The sequence below is a fragment of the Aphis gossypii genome, chromosome 2, assembly GCF_020184175.1.
Source record: "Aphis gossypii isolate Hap1 chromosome 2, ASM2018417v2, whole genome shotgun sequence".
NCBI lineage: Eukaryota > Metazoa > Arthropoda > Insecta > Hemiptera > Aphididae > Aphis > Aphis gossypii.
Window position 1 is genome coordinate 64,878,590 of NC_065531.1, and position 21,412 is coordinate 64,900,001.

At 32.2% G+C, this 21,412-nt stretch overlaps 2 protein-coding genes across 3 annotated transcripts; one reads left to right on the forward strand and one right to left on the reverse strand.

Moving 5' to 3' along the window:
- Positions 1-3,271: 3,271 nt before the first annotated feature.
- LOC114122422 (uncharacterized) lies at positions 3,272-4,858 on the reverse strand. The gene has a single exon (XM_050200535.1). The coding sequence runs from the start codon at positions 4,710-4,712 to the stop codon at positions 3,696-3,698; it is 1,017 nt and encodes a 338-aa protein (XP_050056492.1). The 5' UTR covers positions 4,713-4,858; the 3' UTR covers positions 3,272-3,695.
- A 6,871-nt stretch (positions 4,859-11,729) lies between these two features.
- On the forward strand, positions 11,730-20,412 carry LOC114122403 (uncharacterized). Of its 2 annotated transcripts, XM_050201186.1 has the most exons (20): positions 11,730-11,932; positions 11,993-12,115; positions 12,253-12,349; positions 12,595-12,803; positions 12,895-13,113; positions 13,184-13,347; positions 13,420-13,601; positions 13,885-14,258; positions 14,385-14,500; positions 14,925-15,155; positions 15,244-15,466; positions 15,534-15,808; positions 15,899-16,075; positions 16,142-16,392; positions 16,462-16,712; positions 16,796-16,946; positions 17,525-17,823; positions 17,910-18,051; positions 18,208-18,353; positions 20,107-20,412. In XM_050201186.1, exons 2-20 carry the CDS (start codon positions 12,002-12,004, stop codon positions 20,248-20,250), a joined length of 3,765 nt encoding a protein of 1,254 aa, XP_050057143.1. In that variant the 5' UTR covers positions 11,730-11,932; positions 11,993-12,001; the 3' UTR covers positions 20,251-20,412. The 2 variants fall into 2 exon arrangements, with proteins under 2 accessions (XP_050057143.1, XP_050057142.1); XM_050201185.1 differs by having other exon boundaries at positions 11,730-12,115.
- The last annotated feature ends 1,000 nt before the right edge of the window (positions 20,413-21,412 follow it).

The window sequence follows — 21,412 nt, forward strand, 5'->3', positions numbered from 1 at the left end:
ATATGTGTATAATAATGCAAATATATCGCGATGCGTTTGAAAGCCGACGTCCTAGAGTAAATATAAGTATACACACAAACACAGATTATATGATTTATGTATGGTCGTATTAATAGTGCATTTATAAGATATATATGGTTCCGGAAGTGTTTTAGTTTTTAAAAAAGGAACTATAATAACAATATATGCATACAAGACGATTGTGTTTTGATCTATATCAGAAATCGACACTAGAAAAGACAGTCGATGACAGTTACGTTTTTCCGGTGTCGGGTAAGGATATCGAGTACTATTATTATTATTGTATTATACGTTTTACTCTACCTTAAATAATATTATACTAATAACTTTTGAAATGGTTTTACTGTTGCTCGCAAAACGCTACAATACGTACTATTTACGTCAGTTTGACGTTAAAATGATTCGTATAACATAGTTTCGCGAATATACAATTATTATAAGTAGGCTATATTGTAGTGCTTGGATCGTCGTTCCTCTCCCCAAAACAAACGGTGCACATGGCGGATTTGATTTTTCTTCTCATCGCCACGCGCGTCCATTACAAATAACGAAACGAACGAACCGAAAAAATGTAATCGGCTTAACGACTCTCTCGATAATATACGGTCGAGTGCGAAAAATAAAATAATAGTAATAATAATAAAAAAGATGAATCAAGAAAGTGCAGCGATGAGACAAGAATATTAGGGCGATAATCTGGAGGCAGTATTGTATTGTATATACTTGCATTTGGGGTGAGACAACTTTTTGACGTGATGTCAACTTCCACCGTGCCTTTTCGCTCGTTATATTAAAATCGTTTTTCCTTCAATTTCTCTAGTGGCGTATATTTTTCGGGGTGGTAATTCAGCTATAAGGAGATGCCGCATTTGTCTTTTTTTTATGTCCCTGACATTTGCTGTACAGCATTTTTCTGAACCAATTATTAAAAATAAAAATAAAATTGGTGCCACTCTTCTATCTTTAAAGTCATAACTATTATATACTTTCATTTTGGTAATTTCGTAAAAATATTTGCCCCCTCGTAAACTTGTTGTACTTATGAATTTCTGGTTTTAAGATGTTCGGTCCAAACCCAATATCCAAATCAAACAACAACTTGTTTCAATCTCATTATTATAATCTCAATAAATATTGATCGAGAAATCTAAATCTAAAGTGAATCAAAGTTTAAAATGTATTTTAAATTAATTTTCTACATCCACCATATAAATAAACATAAAAAAAAAACACAATACATATTAATTAAAATACAAAACCAAAGGAAGGTTGAGATAATAATTGCACGCAACTAACATACTATGCTGTACCAATATTTACGGGCCATGCAAGTTCACACAATGGTCATTGGACATTATTATGTAACAGATGGATTTAAAATATTTTGGCTATATTGATTGAAAAAAATCAATTATTGGGCGTTACAAAAATAGTTTAAACTAAATTTAAATAAAATAAAAATTAATATTTTTAACGAAATCACGATTGTTTTTTTTAACGTCTGTCTATCGTATTATATGTCCGTTGTACATGGGTAAAACTTAACTGTCATAACATTATGCGTACAGAACTTAAAAAAATAATCCCACGCCTATGTGATCCAATCCGATTTGCATATGAGCAGTAGTAGTGTAGCACTACACTGTACAGTGTATACCTATAATACACGCTCTTCTCTTTCAAGTTATTACGTCGATTGAACGAAAAATCGCGGTCGACCGCAAACCCGGCCAGCTATCTAGGACAAGGTCACAACGGTCAAATTACTCGAAAACGACCAAATCATTCGGCGCGCACGTGATTTATGTGCTTTTTCCATTTTTATTATTATTATTTTTTATCGACGATTCGCATAACGACGTTTAAGATTAGAATCGCGTGTTTTAGATTGTTCGCATTTTAAGAAGTTCGTTCGTTTTACGACAAGCGAATCAAATTTAAACGCAGTGCACTATATCATTATCTATATAAAGATACATATAATATTAATGTGTACTTCATTAGGTACTTTGAATATATACTTTAATATATATATATATATAAATGCGTGCATACTACGTTATTAAAAAGAAAAACCTTTATACTAAATATTAATGATTCTCCGCCGTTGGACTAAATTCATTTATTTTGCAAGTGAAAAAAAAATGGTGTTCGGCCCAAGAGACCTTCGGACGTTGGGCGTACTGTTATTATTGTTATTATAATTATACGTATTTACATGGGTATTAGACGTTATATCGGCAGGTGCCTGCGTGCTTGTTTCGTCAGCAAGATTATACATTCTTTGTTCGATTTTTTCGTATTATCCATTGATACTTGGTATAATATTATGGTGCAACATCGAATAGTCAGAAGGGATTAATCTACCGAAATGTAGTTAATTGTAGACGGATTTTTTTCCATCAACATATTTTACTCTATTGCCTCGATCGAGACACGTGTTTGAATTTAGAAATGCGTATTCCATCCACAACGCAGTTATAATAATATTATAACGATAAAACTCCGTAAGCGCAAAACACTCCTCGAACAACACGCATATATTTTGAAGTGATTTGATGTATTCAAAGTGCACTCGGTTTATTCGGTTCATTAGAAATTTATCGTGTACCTAACACTCTTGCAAAGTTTTCAAAAACGTTACTGTAGTATAATATAACAACATTCAGTTTACGTAACGAAAGTTTTGCAGAAAGTTTGCTGCAGCATTCTGCGGTACACAAAGTATTTTATGGAGGATTTGACTACTAATCCTTATGCAAATCTACCAATGCCGATGTCTACTTGTAAAACTTTAATGGAAACCTTTGATATGATTTATAATTTTTAGAGTACCTATGTTTTTAATACACTATACAGTATACTCTATGAATATTATTTAATACCGTTTGTCTGCAGTGGTTTTTTATGGTTTAAAATAAAATTGTCTCTGTGGTTGTTTTCATATTTTAAATGATAGTAATATGTTTTTAAATAATTAATAAATTATAATTTTTCAGAAATATTAATTGTCCGCTTGATTTGACCGTCTAAAATTTAGCATAATTTTAATTTTATGAGTAGAGCTTAATCGTTTACTGCTGGCATACTGTTGTTCATGAAATTACCATTTTTACACAGTTGATTGATTTTTAAGAGAAAAACTCGAAAAGAATCATATTTTTTTTTATGAACAACGTTGATTTTTTTTGCTTTGCTTATACACACAGATACAAATAGGATAAATTAAAAAATAATTAAACAAATAAAGTACACGAAAAAAGTTTATTTCGAAGACTTCACAATACAATATAAAATATTGTGCTTGATGTTAAAATACATTTAAAAACTATTTATACAATGAAATTCGTAAAAAAACACATATTAAAATTGAACGTTTGCAGTCAAAAAAAAAAAACATATATGATATTGCAACGACCCAAAAAGTTGATACACAACTCTGTATTTTGAGATCTATTATGTTAACAGACAAATAATGACATATTGTTGTTGTATATAATATGTTATACTACTATGTTGATGGTAAAATATTGATTGATGTCACTTAACTTAAAAAAATATATACCTAAATTTTGATTGTTTTGTATGTGGTGTTGTCACCGACGGTCGCAATAATGGCTTTGGTAGCGAGCGTGGTGAAACACGGTAACCTAACCTATGACTGGAGCTTTTGATTAGTACGAGCTGCCGTGAGACGATCCGTAGGACGATGAGCCGTATGAAGAGGCGCCGTGGGATGGTCCGTATGAGTTGCTGTACGAAGTGCTACCGTGAGATGGTCCGTACGAGTTACCGTATGAAGAGCTTTCGTAAGAGTTGCTGCCGTGGTAGTCATCGTGGCTGGGCACTTCATAGGGCACTGGAACTTCAACTTTGACGGGAACCTTGACGGGGTATGGGACGTGCTTCTCGACTGGGTATGGGACGGGTCTGTCGACGGTGTATGGGACGTGCTTCTCGACTGTCACTGGGTACGGGCGGTCGACTGGTACGTGAACGGGGTATGGGACGTGCTTCTCGACTGGGTATGGGACGTGCTTCTCAACTGGTACGTGTACGGGGTATGGACGGTCAACGGGCACCTTGACTGGGTATGGAACGTGCTTCTCGACTGGGTATGGGACGTGCTTCTCGACGACCACTTGGTAGGGCTTTGGTACGTGGACAGCGTATGGCCTGTCGACGGGCACCTTCACTGGGTATGGCACTTCCTTGTAGACTGCGTACGGCTGGGGTACGGGCACTTTGACGGCGTATGGCACTGGTTTCTCAACGTGCACTGGGTATGGGCGAGGTACGTGCACCGGGTACGGGCGGTCGACGGGAAAGGCGACCTTTACGGGGTATGGCACGTGCTTCTCAACGGGCACGGGGTACGGGTGTCCGACTTCCTTGACGATGGTCTTGGACAACAATTGTGCGTGACCGTGGTAACCGATGTCTTGAGCGGCGTAACCGTGCACGGCGTAACCAGCTCCATAACCGGCGCTGCCGATTCCGTAAGATTCGAAACCGCCGTCAGATTCGTAACCGCCATAACCGAATGACGAGAGGTGCCTCTTTCCTTTGCTAGAGTCAGCTACTGTGGCTGCCTTGGGTTCTACCTTGGACTCTTCCTTCTTCGCCTCTTCGCCAGCAAAAGCGTGAGCGCACAGACCGATCGCGCACACCGCGTATAACAAACCCTTCATCGTGCTAACAGTTGGTCGTTGCTGTAGACGACAATAATACGATAATAATGTTTTCGTGCGATTGCGATCTGTTGCTGTCGCTGCTCTGGTTGCAAGTGTGATCGTTTGCTGAACAGTGGTGACCGACTACTGACCATTGATCACCAGGACCCGCTGGTTTTGTAGTGTTCGTCGCCCGAAAAAGGAAGTGGTCCCAGTCGCCCCTACCCCCGGACTGTCCGCGACGCCGATCTGACAATCAGGGGACTGCGGTGAAGAGGACACGAAGCCGCCGCCGCCGCGTCAGACCTACTTTCTATAGACCGCCGGCCGGTTTGTGCCGAGGTCCGTGCACGACATTACGCAATTGCGCAACGACGACGACCGCCGCCACCGCCAATGATGATGCATTACATATTTTAAATATTTTAAATATCTTAATATCATCATCACAATAATGGTAAATTATCGTTAGGTACTCGAAGTTTTTGTTTTTTACATCCGCGACGTCCTCCGTCGATAGTGGCCTGCTGCAACTGTTAGGGGTCATCCTACCGTTAGTATTGTTGATAATCACGATTATTGATAAGCTCGGTCTTAAATGAATATACGTATCAAACTATATTATTACGATGTAATGTTGTTATTAATTATTATTAGAGCTCAGAATTAATGGCGCTAAAATTGTTTCTTTTCAACGTTTTATAATAAACACTAAAATACATTGAAAATGGAAATATGCTATTTGTGTACATATCATATTGATCTCATAATCTAAGCTTTTAATAATGTATTTTATGATTTTCAATGACTAAGTATCGGTTAAAAGTTCACTACTCATTAACTAAGTGTAACTTTCTGACAACAGTTATTCTATTACTATACTTTATGGGTTGTTCAGTACATTTTTTATATTTACTAACTTAATTTTTTAACATTTTCAGTAAGCAAATATAAAAATTTGATTTTGATTCCATTATTATCATATGAATATGTACATAAAAATAGAATAGCACACGCAAAATAGTAATAAACCATAAATATAATACAAACAGTTAACTAAATACGTTTTTGTATATGGAATAAAAAAAAAAAAAAAAGATAAATGCTAGAAATTCTGAGCCATGGTTGTAAGTTGTAACTTCTATCGACACTCACTATCGTATATATTTTCGATTTATGTCGCATCTAGTGATTTTACCATTTCAAGGATAGCTGATGTTTGTTCTCAGAAATTATTTATCAAAACTATTTTTTTCAAAAACGTTAATGAACTATATAACTAGTGTATTTAAAAGATAGGTACTACTATTATTACGAACTATGTGATTTCGAAATGTCACCGTTCTTTTTATTATTATTTTTTTACTTTTATATTCTCATTTGTTTGGAACAGCTGCAGTTGTATTAGAATCGTTTTAACGATCTAAACGAAACAAATTAACGGGTGCCCATACGGATAATACAAAATTTCCGATTAAAATCAATTATATAACACCTATATTACCTATATATGCTTAGGTTATATGGCTATTTATGTGATAGTTTATTGTTCGTTTACTCGTAACATATTAATAATGTTTGCCCGACATTATTATAAACTGTGCCAGTTGTATAAAAATCGAGCTTACAATTAATCACCTATTCGCCTATCTATAAAATATATTATTTTTATACTGCAGGTCATGTGAGTTATATAAATTATTTTTAATTACCTATTTAAAACCAATGGAAAAATAAAAACTATCGTTACGAATATTTCCCTGAATACTTATAAATCTACTACATACTACTGCGTTATTTTTTTTTTATCGTTTCACCTGTCCACCAAATATGTGGTCCACGCATTTTGTTCTGTATTCAGTCCAGGGATATTATGCAATGAAATATATTTGTAGAAATGCAGAATATACCGGTATACATGGCGTTTATTATTGTTGGAAGAGAAGTATGACTAGACGTTATACAATGGTGTATTATAAACGAAACAAATAACACAATAATGATAATAATAAAAAAAATTCTCAAAGCGGAGAAATAATCTTAACTATGCTACTACAGTTGTATAAAATATGTAATATGTATATCGTCTCGTTAGTCGATATAATAAGATGACGATTTGAATACCATTCGACAGTGTAAAAATAATAAAAATATTATAAGACGCAATAATATTTTACACGTCCCTATTATTATAATGTTCATCAAATTTAAATATTGACTCTCGAATCCGTTTGAAATTATAAGTACAACTCCATTAAAACCGTAAGCAATTAATTAATTGTCATGCCGTTGTGATATTAATTGCTTAAATAGTAAATTTTAGCGACTTTCTATATTGAACATTATTATAATGTTGCTGATTGATAATTGCATATAAAAATAACGATGTACCTTGAATATTACGATATTATAACGTAAGTAGTGATATTATGATAGACACCTACGCATAAATTAATTAGTCGAAATCACTGAAAAATCATCTATATTTTTGAATTTATTATAAATAAATTCGATCAAGTTAGAATTTAAATATACTTAATATGGAAGTATTTTACGCGAGCACGAAAATTATTTTTCATTTTTTCTACAAAGCAGCTGCTTATCAAAAATTCAACTGATGGAAATCTGATCATAGCTGACATAGCCAGCACTGAATTCATTACGAAAAGAAAATTGTTGAAGAACGCGCACGTGCTCGTGTAGTGCATTAAAAATTGACGAAATGTAATAATTATGGCGCTCTATTAAAAAAAAAAGTGAAAAACTCCCAAAACACGGTGGAGCGTTCCGGTTTCGGGTGTTCGGGTCATGGCTTTCACGACAATCGTAGCGATCGCCGTTGAGACTCGAGATATTTCAAAATTTTCAAAAACGTGATCTACCGTTTTCCTGTGCCGGTGCATTACGCGGGTGGTTGCCACGCATTGCCATATACAGATATATACATTATACACACTAAACACAGTAAGTACAGTGGCTGTTGGCTCGCGTGGGAGTTACGCTCACGGGTCAGGCGCGGCCGAGATAACCTGCAGAACAGATCGTCTATATAGGTACCCGCAGTGTACCTATAAAATACCTACCCATAATCAACCACGACCGCAAGTTCACCGCGTCGTATATTGTGAGTAGTTTATTGCAGTGCGGCGGCTGGCAACGTTCTATTATATTATTATTGTAGGTAAACGGTCCGCTATTGCGCTTACTAGTTTTATTTTTCACGAAAATATCCATAGAAACGTATTATTATGTGTATGGTATTTTTTTATTCTTTCGAAATGTCTCGAAACGGAGCTCTGTGCTTTTTCACCACTGTTTCTCGAAACAAAGACCTGCACTAGTAGACCGTCTATAGTGGGTATAATATTATAATAAGTGTATAATAGTACTGCGCACGTAACTATACTATTGCTCAAAATCGACGAAAGAAAAGCATTTCGTATTCCGTTGAAATTCATCTAAGTTTAGTAGTATGTGGTAACGCGCACCTACCTACGAAATGAAATAAAAACATGTTATGACGAAAATCGTATCGTTTTTATGTACATAATATTATAAGAAATTAGACTTTTTCGTTGTTTTTCGACCTCCGCCGTGGACTGTATCTCTATCGTTTCATCGATCACGGAACTATGCTTGATCCGCGTCAAATAACCTCCGAACGCATATTATAATCTCGCGTGTATATTCATGTGTGATATATATTTTCTTGAACAATATATCTCCGGCATAAAATATCTCATTAAAATTACATTATGTCGAGTCAAAAATGTTTCTATTGCAGGGGAAAAATTTGTCAACAACTTGGGATCGCGCGCGTTTAATTGCGCACTTGGGACTCTAATGGTGAAAGCGTTATTTGGAAATTTATAACATCTTTAAAGACATCGTAAGAAGTGTTGTTTAATATTTTAAACACTCAATTAACTTAAGTTTGATTTTATAGGTCAATTTAGAACAAGTTCCATAAAAAGAAAATAGTTCAACTACCATGATGATAAAATGACCATGAAATGTAATATAATATATAAAACCGAGATTTTTCAAACGATTATTTGGCTCTGTAGTTTTTATTCTCATTTATAATGTTCACACTCAAATGAAATGTTTGAATTTATGTTATTGTCATTTTTAAAGCGTTTTAACATTAGCATCGGCGTTTTAGTATTTTTTTATATACTGGAAGAATAATTGGAGTAAGTGTACACGAGATTATTTTTCGTCGATGTTTTTGTAGCACCTCTCCGTTAAGCGTTCGATTATAATTATTTTAGTTAATAATATTATACATGCGTCGGTGTAATATTTTAACATGGAATTAGCAAACATAATAATATTACTACATAATACATAATATTATTATGTGCACGACCGACCGGGAGAAAATATTATATTAATTTTTTATTTGTCCACCTCCAATCGAATCGTGCCCAGCACGTGTATAGGATTACCAGAGCAGTAAATCCGGACACGTAATGTACCGGCATTTATTACACGCGTTTGTGTAATTCGTGTCTCTAAAAATGAATTTATTCGAATAGAATATTGTGGGTCGAACACATGACTCGAAGACGACGGGTTTCGTCCACGGGAATAGCCCTCGTCAATTTAATATACAGAGCATCGTTCGATGAAAGAGAAAAATCACTTTCGATTATACCCGCTCGATCGCCGCGTGGTGTATGTTATAATATTATTTATGGCTAATTCAGTCTCAAAGTATATTCCAGATCGCAGATGACTGGCCAAACAATAATATTGTGTTTAAACACTCCAAACAGTCTAATATTTAGGTTAAGTGTTTAGTATATAATATTATTAAGTACCCGGTTACAGAAATTACTAATAAACACGCACGTTTATCTCTCGACCAATATTAATTGTTAAATAAGATATCGAAATATGTTCGATCGATCAACGAAATTTTCATCTTTCGGATTTGAAACGAGTTTTGTTGCCTATCATTTATCACCTTTTTCGGTTTTCCTTTCCCCGTACAACGAGCAATAATTCATACTAAATATACCTAAATATTATCATATTATTATGCAGTAGTACAACTGTAGTTATTTTAGTAGTTATATTATTTTTATATACAATCTTATATAAATCCTAATTTAAAATTAAAATATACTATCTACATATTAATCATTTAAGATTGCACAAGAAAAAACACTAAACATATTACACATTATTGCAGACGGGTTCGGTACACGTGTATTTTTTTTATGTTTATAGTATTTTACAAATATTTCAGTTTTTTAAAATCGTTTAAACTAATTTCAAATGCATTTTTTTGCTGCATAGTGCACACACAATAAATAAAATCAGTATATTAGTAGAATTAATATGTATAATATTATAGATCGCGTAGGTACAATTCATATTATAATTGTAAAACATATAAAATTTAATAAATATTCAGTAAAGTTATCATTAATATATTATGTAGATTGTAGGTATGGTATATTATATATATGATTAACCGTAACGCGGCCAACAAGAATAAACGTATACTATTTATAATATAATATATATGAATATTTAGCCGCTGCGAGTAATAAAAATTTATAATTTGTTTTATCTTCTTAAATATATTAAATATTTGTATCATATGATTATAGACGTAATAATTTTGTGATTCAACTACCGCATAATATGCAAGTCCGGTTAGGCGTGGCAGTGCTACCCTAAAAATAAAATTTCGAGTTAACCTTGCAGCAGGTGGTCTGCTAACCATGCCCTTCTATACATATTATTATTATTCTAGTAAATTGGTCTGAACTTATTATATTTCACAAGGTTCAACGAGATTGCATATAAATATAGTACGAGAACGATCATTTCCTGGTTACGGAAAACATAAGTGCACATAATAATAATATGTAACATATCATTTTTATAATAACAATAATAATATATCATACACAGTGCTATATATAGACGAAAACGACTAATGTAAATGTGTCGTTACACGTATAATATATGGAAACAAGGTGTGTATACTCTGTACAAAATGAGCTATCCTGTACAGTGCGCATGTATTGTAATATCGCGTATTTTCGAATAGATTTCAAATACCGTATAAAAATACAAAATTAATGTAATATGTGATAGTATATTATAACGAGATCCGTTTTATGATACATATTTATTTTCTTTTGTCTCGGACCACTATCCCGGCAGGCAGCGAAGCACATCCCATTTACCTATTTAATGCGATTGAGGTCGATTTTTCCAGGTGCTATCACGAAATCATATTCTTCAAAACGGCGAGCGTTTTACGAAAAGTCCGTTTTTATGGCCAGTACTTTAAACACAAGCTTTGGTTATTTTTTTCCTGTCTGTATCACCCCCTGTCCCACTCCACCGCCATCATACACGGCCGTGCGCCACCTTATAAAGTGCGGACTTTTATCTCGCTCCACCCGCGATTGTTGGTCATAAAGGACTAATAAATAAACGGAGTGGCCTGGCGTTTCTGGTTGTCAGCGTTAATAAGCGGCGCGTCCGTATAATAGGCCGGTGATCGCATTATATTATATATATTATAAGCTGTGATCAATTTAACTGGATATATTGTCTAAGACAATTTATGTTTGGAAAAAAAAATATGTTTTGAAGTATAGTATTTTTAGTGCAATTTAACACACAATAATACAAACCATTGGTATAAAATCAAAATGTATAATATATTTAACAAACCGGTAATCGAAACATATTTTTTCAATATTCTACTTTTATAATTTATATAGTATATATGTAAGACGTAGGTACATAAAAAATTTTATAAAAGTATTCTACATTCGGTTATGATGATTTATAAATGTGAGTCATCACCAGTAGAATATTAAAACAAACATTACGATAAATTTTTTTTTTTTTTGTAAAAAATAGAAATACTTAATTGAAATTAGGTATATAATATTTTATTAGATAAGACGATTTTTTCAAAAATCAAATAATATATTTTAAAATAGACAGTTAAATATGAATTAAGCCTTAGATAGGTATGAATATAAAATATATTCATCGTTAACAGCAACGATTGTCATAAAAAAAAAAAAATCATACTTATCGCATTAATATATTATATTATTATGAGACGTCTCGTCAGAAATAAATAAATCGTCCAGAATCTACGGGTTAAATATAATATCTGAAAAAAAAATGAGCTCGAGTCGTTATGACGATCAAACAACCGGTATTTTCTGATTTCAACTTGCACGTATTATACGGTAACAATATTGTACTCTTTGTATGCTGTATGGACCATTTTATACATGCGATTTAAGTAGAAATTAGAAATGTGGACTACTAATACTAATACTACGAAGACAACTACAACGAGAACGACGACGACTATGAGCAGCAGTTTTTCGTCGTTTATAACGACCAAGACGAATTCTGTTCGATCCCAAGTAAGCGAGTAACAACATAAATATTATCGTCACAATTAAAATATATGATATAAATCAATAAGATCTCTTGTTTATTTTTACATGTTATTATATTGTGAGATTTTGTATAATTCTGTTTTTATTTTCTTGAAAACGAGACGTCGATCAAACCGGCCGCCGACGTGTGTCCATACATTCGCTTGTCTGAAAGCGATGAAGAGATTCTAATCGTGCAAAATCTCAAAACTCGAATTGGTAATAGTCTTTGATGATAGATAAAAACGTGTTTTAGTTTTCAAATCACATTAAAACGCAGTTAAAAAATAAATTAGTACTCAATTATAATATAATATGGTATTTTTCACACACCATATTATATGTGCGATCACGTAAATATGTTATTTAGATTTTTATTCGTATCGTAACGGTGATATAATAAATCTAGGCGTTTTATGTATATTTTTTCAACAAACGAACTGTATTAATTAATATTGATGTAGAGCCCAATCATGACATCAGCGAGGCTGTCAATAGGGCAATTGCCAGACACACAGAACGAGTCGATCGCCATATCGAAATTGTTGAAAACGGATTTAAATCGATCAACAACGAGATCGAACGTAAAATATTAGAAGCTTCTCAAGCCTTAGACAAATCGTTAAACGTCATAGACAACTCGTTATCTACTATTCTCGATGACCAAAAGTCGGTAAATGTCAATAAAAACATTTTTTTTTTTTTAATTTTTGGAAAAATTTAAACGAACCGTGGGCACCTATATCATTGTGATTATGTTTTAGGATGAATTTATGCAATTCGATTCGTTAAAAAAATGTTTTCTAGTCGTGAACGATTTGATCAATGAACGTAACCAGAACATTAATAGTTTTATGAACGTACTGTACGACTTTGAAAAGGAAAGAACCGCATTAATTAAGGATTGTTATCAACAGCACATGTTAAACGTTAAACAGCTTTCTGGAGATTCGTTCGTATGGCTCTACGAAAAATATCTTAAAGTATAATACACCTAAAATGTTTATCACACGTATAGTTTTTAGTAATAGCTATCATTTTTTTCAATGCCAGAACTACAACACAATTAAATTAGGAAATTTTCGAACGTATGAAGACTTGCGATATCAATTAGTACAGTGGAGTAGTACTCTTCACCAAGATTTCATACTCAGAGCCTATGATGTCAAAATAAAAATTAAAAAAAACATTGGGGAGAGTTTTAAAAATAAGTTTATGTGTGTACGATCATATTTTTTGTAAACATCTAATTAGTATTCAATATTTTATAAGTTGATACAAACTTTCAGAAGCGATGCTAGGACGATTATATCAGATACAATTGAATATACTCAATCGACTTTTATTAGTTGTCTTTTGAATGATTTAAACGAATTGTTTGACGAGTTAATACAAATATTAAAAAAACAAATGGGCATTGCATTCATTTTAAAATGTTCAGATTCATTAAAAATTTGTTTAAAAAAAATTGGTAAGACTTGGTGATACCGTCGTGTTTTTTATATGATTTTCTGAACAAACATTTTTTTTCAAACGAGATATTATTGTAAAAATAGATTTTAAAAAATATAAAATGAAACATTTTGGATTAAGTAAACTAATGTTCATATTAATCTTAAGCAACATATAATATAATATTATTATTTTTAATTATAACTATAATTAAATTATATTATATTGTTTTTTATTAACTATCCTATCATCATTTAAGTATTATTACAATCGCTAAAAATTTTGTTTAATGTGATTCACAGATAAGATAAATGAAAATGCAACATCGTTACACAGTGAGGCATATGAATCGATTCAATCGCTCTTGGCGAAAACCATGAAAGAACTTAATAATACCGTTATAGATTCGGATGAATTTCTCAGCCCCAAAGAATCAACCGTGATAAACAATGCAATCACGAACGAAGCAATAAGTTTGCAACAGGAAAAAATGAAATCCACTTTGGAAGTCCAGTTGTTTTTGAGTGATGTTAAGAACGTTATTAATACAATCGGTTCGATGATTAGACCGGCCATAGAAATACTTTGTAGTCACTTTGGACGTTTGATGAAAGCTAGAAATATGTTTTTTGTGGCACTGGATAAGCAATTTAAAACCAACGATTCAGAATTAGAGGTAATTATTTAATATAATATCTGCTTATATTATAGAACCATAGGTATCCAAAGCTCAGCAATATCAATAGTTATATTATACGATATTTAATAGAGTCTATACTAATATATTTAGTTTTACTTCTAGATGCTCGAAAACAATTTTAGTGAAGAGTTGGAAGCATTAGTTCAAGCATCTGACGAGACCAAGATTAGAAAGTTTGAGAACATGTGCATAGATACATTGGGTAGTATTAAAGACAGGTAAAGTTATTTTTGAAATAGGTAACTACGTTATATTTTAACGTGGAACTCTGTTCATCGTGTAAATTTAAATTGGAAAATGTATTTCAAAATAAAACAAAATAAAATATTTATAATTAACAAAATATATTTTTGGCTAATGTAGATACAGAATAATACTCAAATATAAAAATAAATTATGTCAATTTTATTTAGTATAACTAATAGATCATCAGGATAAAATTTTGTTGGTTACTTTGAAATTATAAATAACAAATAATTTCAGTTAAATTTTAAAATAAAATTCATAAACTTATTAATTTAAAAAAATATGTATGTTTATAATATGATAAATTATACGAAAATATGCATCACCTGAATAGTACATAATTTAAATATTGAATAATAAAAGTGTTGAAAAAAGTATTTGATTCAAATACTTTAGGATACAAGTCAATCGAAAAATCGAGACGGAGATCATATCAGACTACATTGATCTAATTGCAATCGAATTAGACGTCGTTGGATTAGAAGTTGAAGTTGTCATGAAATTGGTTCCGGAAGATTTAAAAGCATTTCCAAAATTTAATGACGCTATGCAAAACGAGAGTTGGTCAACGTCCACCAAAACATCGATCACAGCTTTTGAAAGAACCGTGAACGATTTTCAGTATACGTTAGTACTTATTATTAGACACAATACGAGCATAATAATATAAACAACATTGTTCTCAGAATATTAATAAACTTTTTCACTCATTTAGTCTTCATAAAAGTTTGTGGGCGTTTATATTGGAATTAAAATCGGTGGATTTAATGGATGATGAAATGACGTGGACCAGTTTATTAGAACAAGGTATTGACGAACGATTTAATGTAGCGGAACACTTAGTACAGTTTCGAATTATTGGAGTGCAAGGGGAGATCACAAAGAAAAGAATAGACGAAATAGAACAACACAAAAATCTTCTTGAGCATCACATGGAAGTAATTTTGTAAAATCTCATTTATCGCATTTATTTTATAACAACTGATTAATAAGAAAAACGTTTAGACTGCTCTAGAAACGAGTAACAATTTAAAACACAAGACAAATGAAATATTCAAGTTATTTGATTTAAAGAAAACATTGATACTTAAAAATGTCAAAAAAATCAATATAAACGAATTACCAATAACCGAGTTAACCGAAGTAATGAACGAATTAAAATACCAAGTATATTTGGCGGCTACTGAAATAAACAACATGTATAAATTACATTACAACGATATCGAATCAAAACACCAAGAGATAGAAAATTCAACTTTGGAATTTATGAAGTCTATTAAGTAAATTTATATTAAATATATTTCAACAATATTTGTGGATGAATAAAAGTTCATTAAAAAATCTAACCATCCATAAAATTGTTTGTATAGAATGTTCCCAGAAGGAGGCAATTATGGTCACGAAGAAGCCATAAGTACTATTCATATGTTAAACGATTTAAGCCACACTATGGATCACAAAAAAACTTCAATATTCAAGAAGTTAAAAAAAAATAATTATGAATCAGTAACTGATATCAAACAGATGCTTTACGAATTGATAAAACCGTACTTATTACGTATTATGTTATTTTTAATCGATGATTTTAATATTAGACTTCTTATTTATTATAGAGTTGAGGTTGAACTTGATAAAAAAATATTAAAACAGAAATATTATTCAATTTACAATCTTTTGAATGTCACTACAAATCAAGAAATTTTAAATTTAGAAAAAATATTAGACTCTCTACAAACAAAATTAAATATTGCTAAAAAAATATTTGAGAAAAAAGACATTGTGGCGTTGTCAAAGTGTTGGTCCGAAATATTATCGGAGACAACATCATTTATAGATTTCGTTGTAGAATCATATCAGGATATACGTAATAGCTAAGAAATAATAAAAAAAATAATAAAAAGGTTAATAATAATGTATAAATTTAATGTTAAAGAGGCTCTGCTCATGTACAAAATCAAAAAATCGATATGGAACACGAAATCTGAAAAGATGTATATGTCGTCAATTATTGCTATGAACTCAAAACATAACGATACGTTCACTAGAGGAAAATTTCAATTTTACGACTATTGCAAGACCATAATCTGTTGCGGTGGCGAAACCGTAACAGACAGACCTAGATTTTTGAAAAACATCTACTCAGCAATCTTTCATTATATATTGGAATCGCAAATTAACGCTGCAGTAAATTAATCAGTTTATTTATCACACAGAACATGATATCCGTAGTTAGTACAGTTAGTGTTTAAATGTAACACTTCGTTTAGGACTTAGCGATAATAGAATCGGTCGATAATACTTGGATCGACAAGGAACCAGATACGGCAGTGATATATACCGAAATTATGACGGAAGCTGTGAAAAACAGTAGAGAAATTGCGCTACAGTCTGAGTTAATTTGGATATTTAAACTATCAGGTTCGACGTATGGCGATATAATCGCTATGAATTATTATTATTATTATTTTTATTGAAATCGTTGCCAATTGACAATGCGCCACATTATTAATATTTTTATATAAAGGTTGAGTACTGCATTTATAGGTATTAAAAACTTAATGTTAATAACATCGATTGAATGTAATACTGTAGAGAACTTTAAGTAAAATTAACATCTTGTATTGTAATAATTAAGAGTTTTTGTATTGTGTTGATTTATGTATTTCTAATAATTTTGGTTGATAAGGTGTATTTCCGATAAGCGTTATATGTTTTTTAGAGATATTGTTTTTGCCAGAAAGTTGTGACCTAGCAAGTTTGGAAAGTTTGTGAATATTTCATAGACTGTTAAAACTAGGCAATAAGTCACTGAATACTATACTGTTGTTAGAATTGACTTACAAAGAATAATATTCTCAATAACATGAGTAATAGCTAAAGCTGATTTGTAAATATATGAATGATTTTTCGGAAAGTCTGCATTAGATTTTAACATCTTTAAATTTTATTAGTATGATACAAGTATATACATCTGCGTTTTTAAAATTTTTTTTTAGAGTTTTTTGATTTATTCACCGACTTGTACGCGATCGAATGCCAATTCAAAAACGCTGTGCTGGCGACTTACCACGAAGATTCGGTGTCGAGACTGAACGAAGCGTCTAGCGAAAACCGACTGAACACAGAGGCAGTGCGAAAACAGTTGAAGAATTTTCGCCAGGAGTTTCACTACAAGTTGAAACCATCGCACGGCCATCCCCGTAACACCTGGAGACTGGAGTCGTTAATATCCGACTTCCAGCTGTTCAATGCTGAGTGCTTAGAAACGTTATCGGCCACTTGTGACCGGATAGTAGTAAGTGGGCTTTTTCTGGCAACTTGCCTCCATCCCATTAGTACAATATTACATAGTCATATCGTATCTTAATATTGTTTTTTCAGATTGATCTCGAAAAAATTTCCAAAAATTACGAGACGATGTGTCCAAAAGACGTTTTGGTGGCGGCCACTGTGAATGTGAAATGCTATATGAAACTTAAAACGCTAATGGAACACATTGACGATTCTAAGTTTGTCGACAGCGGTGAGTGATTGTATATACCATAAGTTTATTAATACAAAGCAATGTTGATTAAATTAGAAAAAAAAATATTGTCAAGTTACCATACGCGTCGAGTTTATTTTCGACCCATCTATAATATAGAACTTATACAATTTAAAAAGATCACCTTTTATACAGGTCATGGATCTAGTCGTGCTTTATCAGAATCTATGACCAGTCAAAGTTTCCAACTAGCCGTCAGTAACGTGAAAAACAATTTACAGACAAAAGCCGGTACTATATTTTGGCCAGATAACAGTCAACTATGGACCTTCAACGTTCAAGTCAGTTAAATACATATACGATAAATTTTTTAAATAATACCGTAGAGTGTAAACTATGATGATTATTGTCATAATTTGTATAGTTTTTTTTTTTTTAATTTACACGAATACACATTACACAATACACATTTAGAATTAAAATTAAATTTTAAAAATGGCTGGACATTCAAAGTTTGTGCGATACAGAAATGTATTATATTATGGAAATGTCTGATAACTAAAGTTTACGGTATAATATATGCGCCCTAAAGCTCTCAATCGGAAGGGGGAGGCACGCTGTAGTGCGTTTTGCTTTGGAACTCAACCCGCCACTGATGAATTACATAATATTAGTGTTATATATTATTAATTATTATAGTTATTACTTATTATCATAATAATATGTGTATTGTGTAGTAGTAACTTTGAGGAAGTAGACGTCGGCGCATTCACGTTTGTCGCATAATTCCACTACAGAAACATTTTAATAATAATATATTATGTGTAGTACGATATTGTAATATATACACACAACTGTATTGTACAACACGTCATAGTTATGTTTTTGTCCGGAAACGAGCTTAACTCGTGCAAGGGCAAACGCATATCATATACGAGGCTGGTAATGTGTGGTAATGGGTGGTTATGGTGGTGGTGGTGGTGGTGGTGGTGGTACATACTTTACTCGACTGATGTTATATGTTATTAAAATGCCGAGAACTGCTGCAATGTTCATAATTGTTGTTGTGCGAAATTACAATTTATGCCGATGACGTCTATTGCGTACACTGTTCGTGTGTATAATTTATACAAAATCGTCAACTTATAATAATAATAATGTACTCGTATTTGAACAAAAAATTAAGTGCGTCGTCAATTTCGGACAACGATCCATGTGAGCCATCGATCGAATAACTATAAAGGCCAGTAGACACTTTTCGTAGTTTAAAATAATCGAGTTTGTTTTTTTACGTTTGTCACGATTTTTAACGTTCAATAGTAATAAATTTTCACTAATCTTCCGCAAAGTGCATTTTTAATTCACGAGTAGGTGTTATTCATATTAATATGCTTATTATGCATAAAAATTAAAAAAAAAGAAATATATCATATATATTAATATGGACTCAACTGGTATCAGTCGTATACATGTTGTACACACGGTAATAATAATTTACGTCCTCCGGTGTGAGAGCATACAAAGATAGGTACATTCGTCGGCTCTAAAAATACCTTTCATTAATGAAAATTAATGTTGTGGTATGTTCCAAAAACAAAGCGAACGGTTTAAAATTAAGTTGAGCAACAAAAACGTGTTATTGCTTTACGCGTTTATTCAGGTACGCCGTGCTGGTGTTGCCCAAAAACCGTGTTTGTGTTCTTTCGACTCTCTCGCGGTTTTTTACGAAAAATTGTCTCAATAGTATAATGATACTACGATGATTATAACTATTTGCATTGTATTTTTTGTTTGTATTTTTTTTCGCGCGTGCCGTGTGACTTTTTTCCATTTTGCAATTAAAACATAATTGCGATCGCTCGCCATCAAGGCAAAATAAACCGCGTATTATTATTATTATTACGGTGACGCAATAATGTACGTGGTATAATATATCTAATACATTACGACAAAGTATATCGACTATAATTACGATATTTGTAATACCTATCATATTATGGCCGATTGTGTGAAATATGCGTCCGATGACGGTGATCTTCTTGACCACAATATTAAAGACGGTGCGATCGCTTCTTATATCGTTTTCTGCTGCAGGTGTTTTCGAGGCTCTGTCGCGAAAGGTTCGATGACGTCGAAACGTTTAGTGTCGTCGAAAAAGCAAAAATGATCGACTGGGCCACGACATTCGTCAGGGACGTGGAACGAGTAAAGGAACTCGGTCAGTACGTTACCATTTAGATAATACCTATGTATTATTGACTGTAACGGCGAGGGGTTGTACAACGAGAAGACCGGTGATTATTGATATCCAGCAATCCACACGAGCTTGAATTATGTAACCCACCTTGGTTTTTAAATCTTAACCCTGCGTATAAAAAAATAAATTGATACTATAATACATATTGTGATAATTATGCTTTTAATTACGTTCGACATTATCGAGTTTACACAGACAATACCGGTTTGGTTGAATGCAGAATACAGGTTAAAAAAAAAATACCATTGTTTTTACAAACGTTTTTTAAACATATACAGCATATCCTATTGAACCGCGATCAAATACACCATAAAAAAGCTATAATATGATTTAAAGCCGCCATTAAGCGGACATACATAATTTTTATGTCAATATTACTATTTTATAATTCAATAAATAAACAATGTATGTATTTATTAAGTAAATTCTATACCTTATTCATATAAAACCAATACAATATAAATTCAAATGCTTCATAAAATAATAAGACAAATATTAATTTTATAGTTGTTTATGACTATGAAGTACGACAATCAAAATATATTTATTAATTTACTTTATATTAATATTATTAGGTTTAAACTTTAATGACACACAGCTTTAAAGGTAATATCTGAATAAAACACCTAATAAGGTTGGTAATTTTGGTACATTTTATTTAATTATTTTCTCATTTTGATGCTTATGTTACCTTAATCGACAAGTACCGAGAAATACATAATGGTTTTCGACAAGAAGTCGTAAGCCTTCAACGTGTTATTACAATGTGTTTTCAGCCGTGAATCATTGAAAAAGATTTTGTAAACTCAATAATATTGTCTTTGGCATCATCTTGATGCGGTCGATATTTTGCGTTGTTTACATCTTATAAATAATATTGATCGATTAAATTTACAGCGCTTATATTTAAAAAAATTTAATTAATGGAACAATTTAGATGTTAAAAAAATTAGCGTCCCTTAAAAGCTTGAAATTATTTAACTCAACTTAACTTGGGGGGAAATCCTGCGAACAAACCATCCACCATATAGGTATGAACAATTATAACTATAAGAGTATGCCAGTATTACAACGACTACTTCTGAGCGATTAAAATGAACGTTTTTGAACAATAGTCATTTATTTACATTAAGTATAATATTA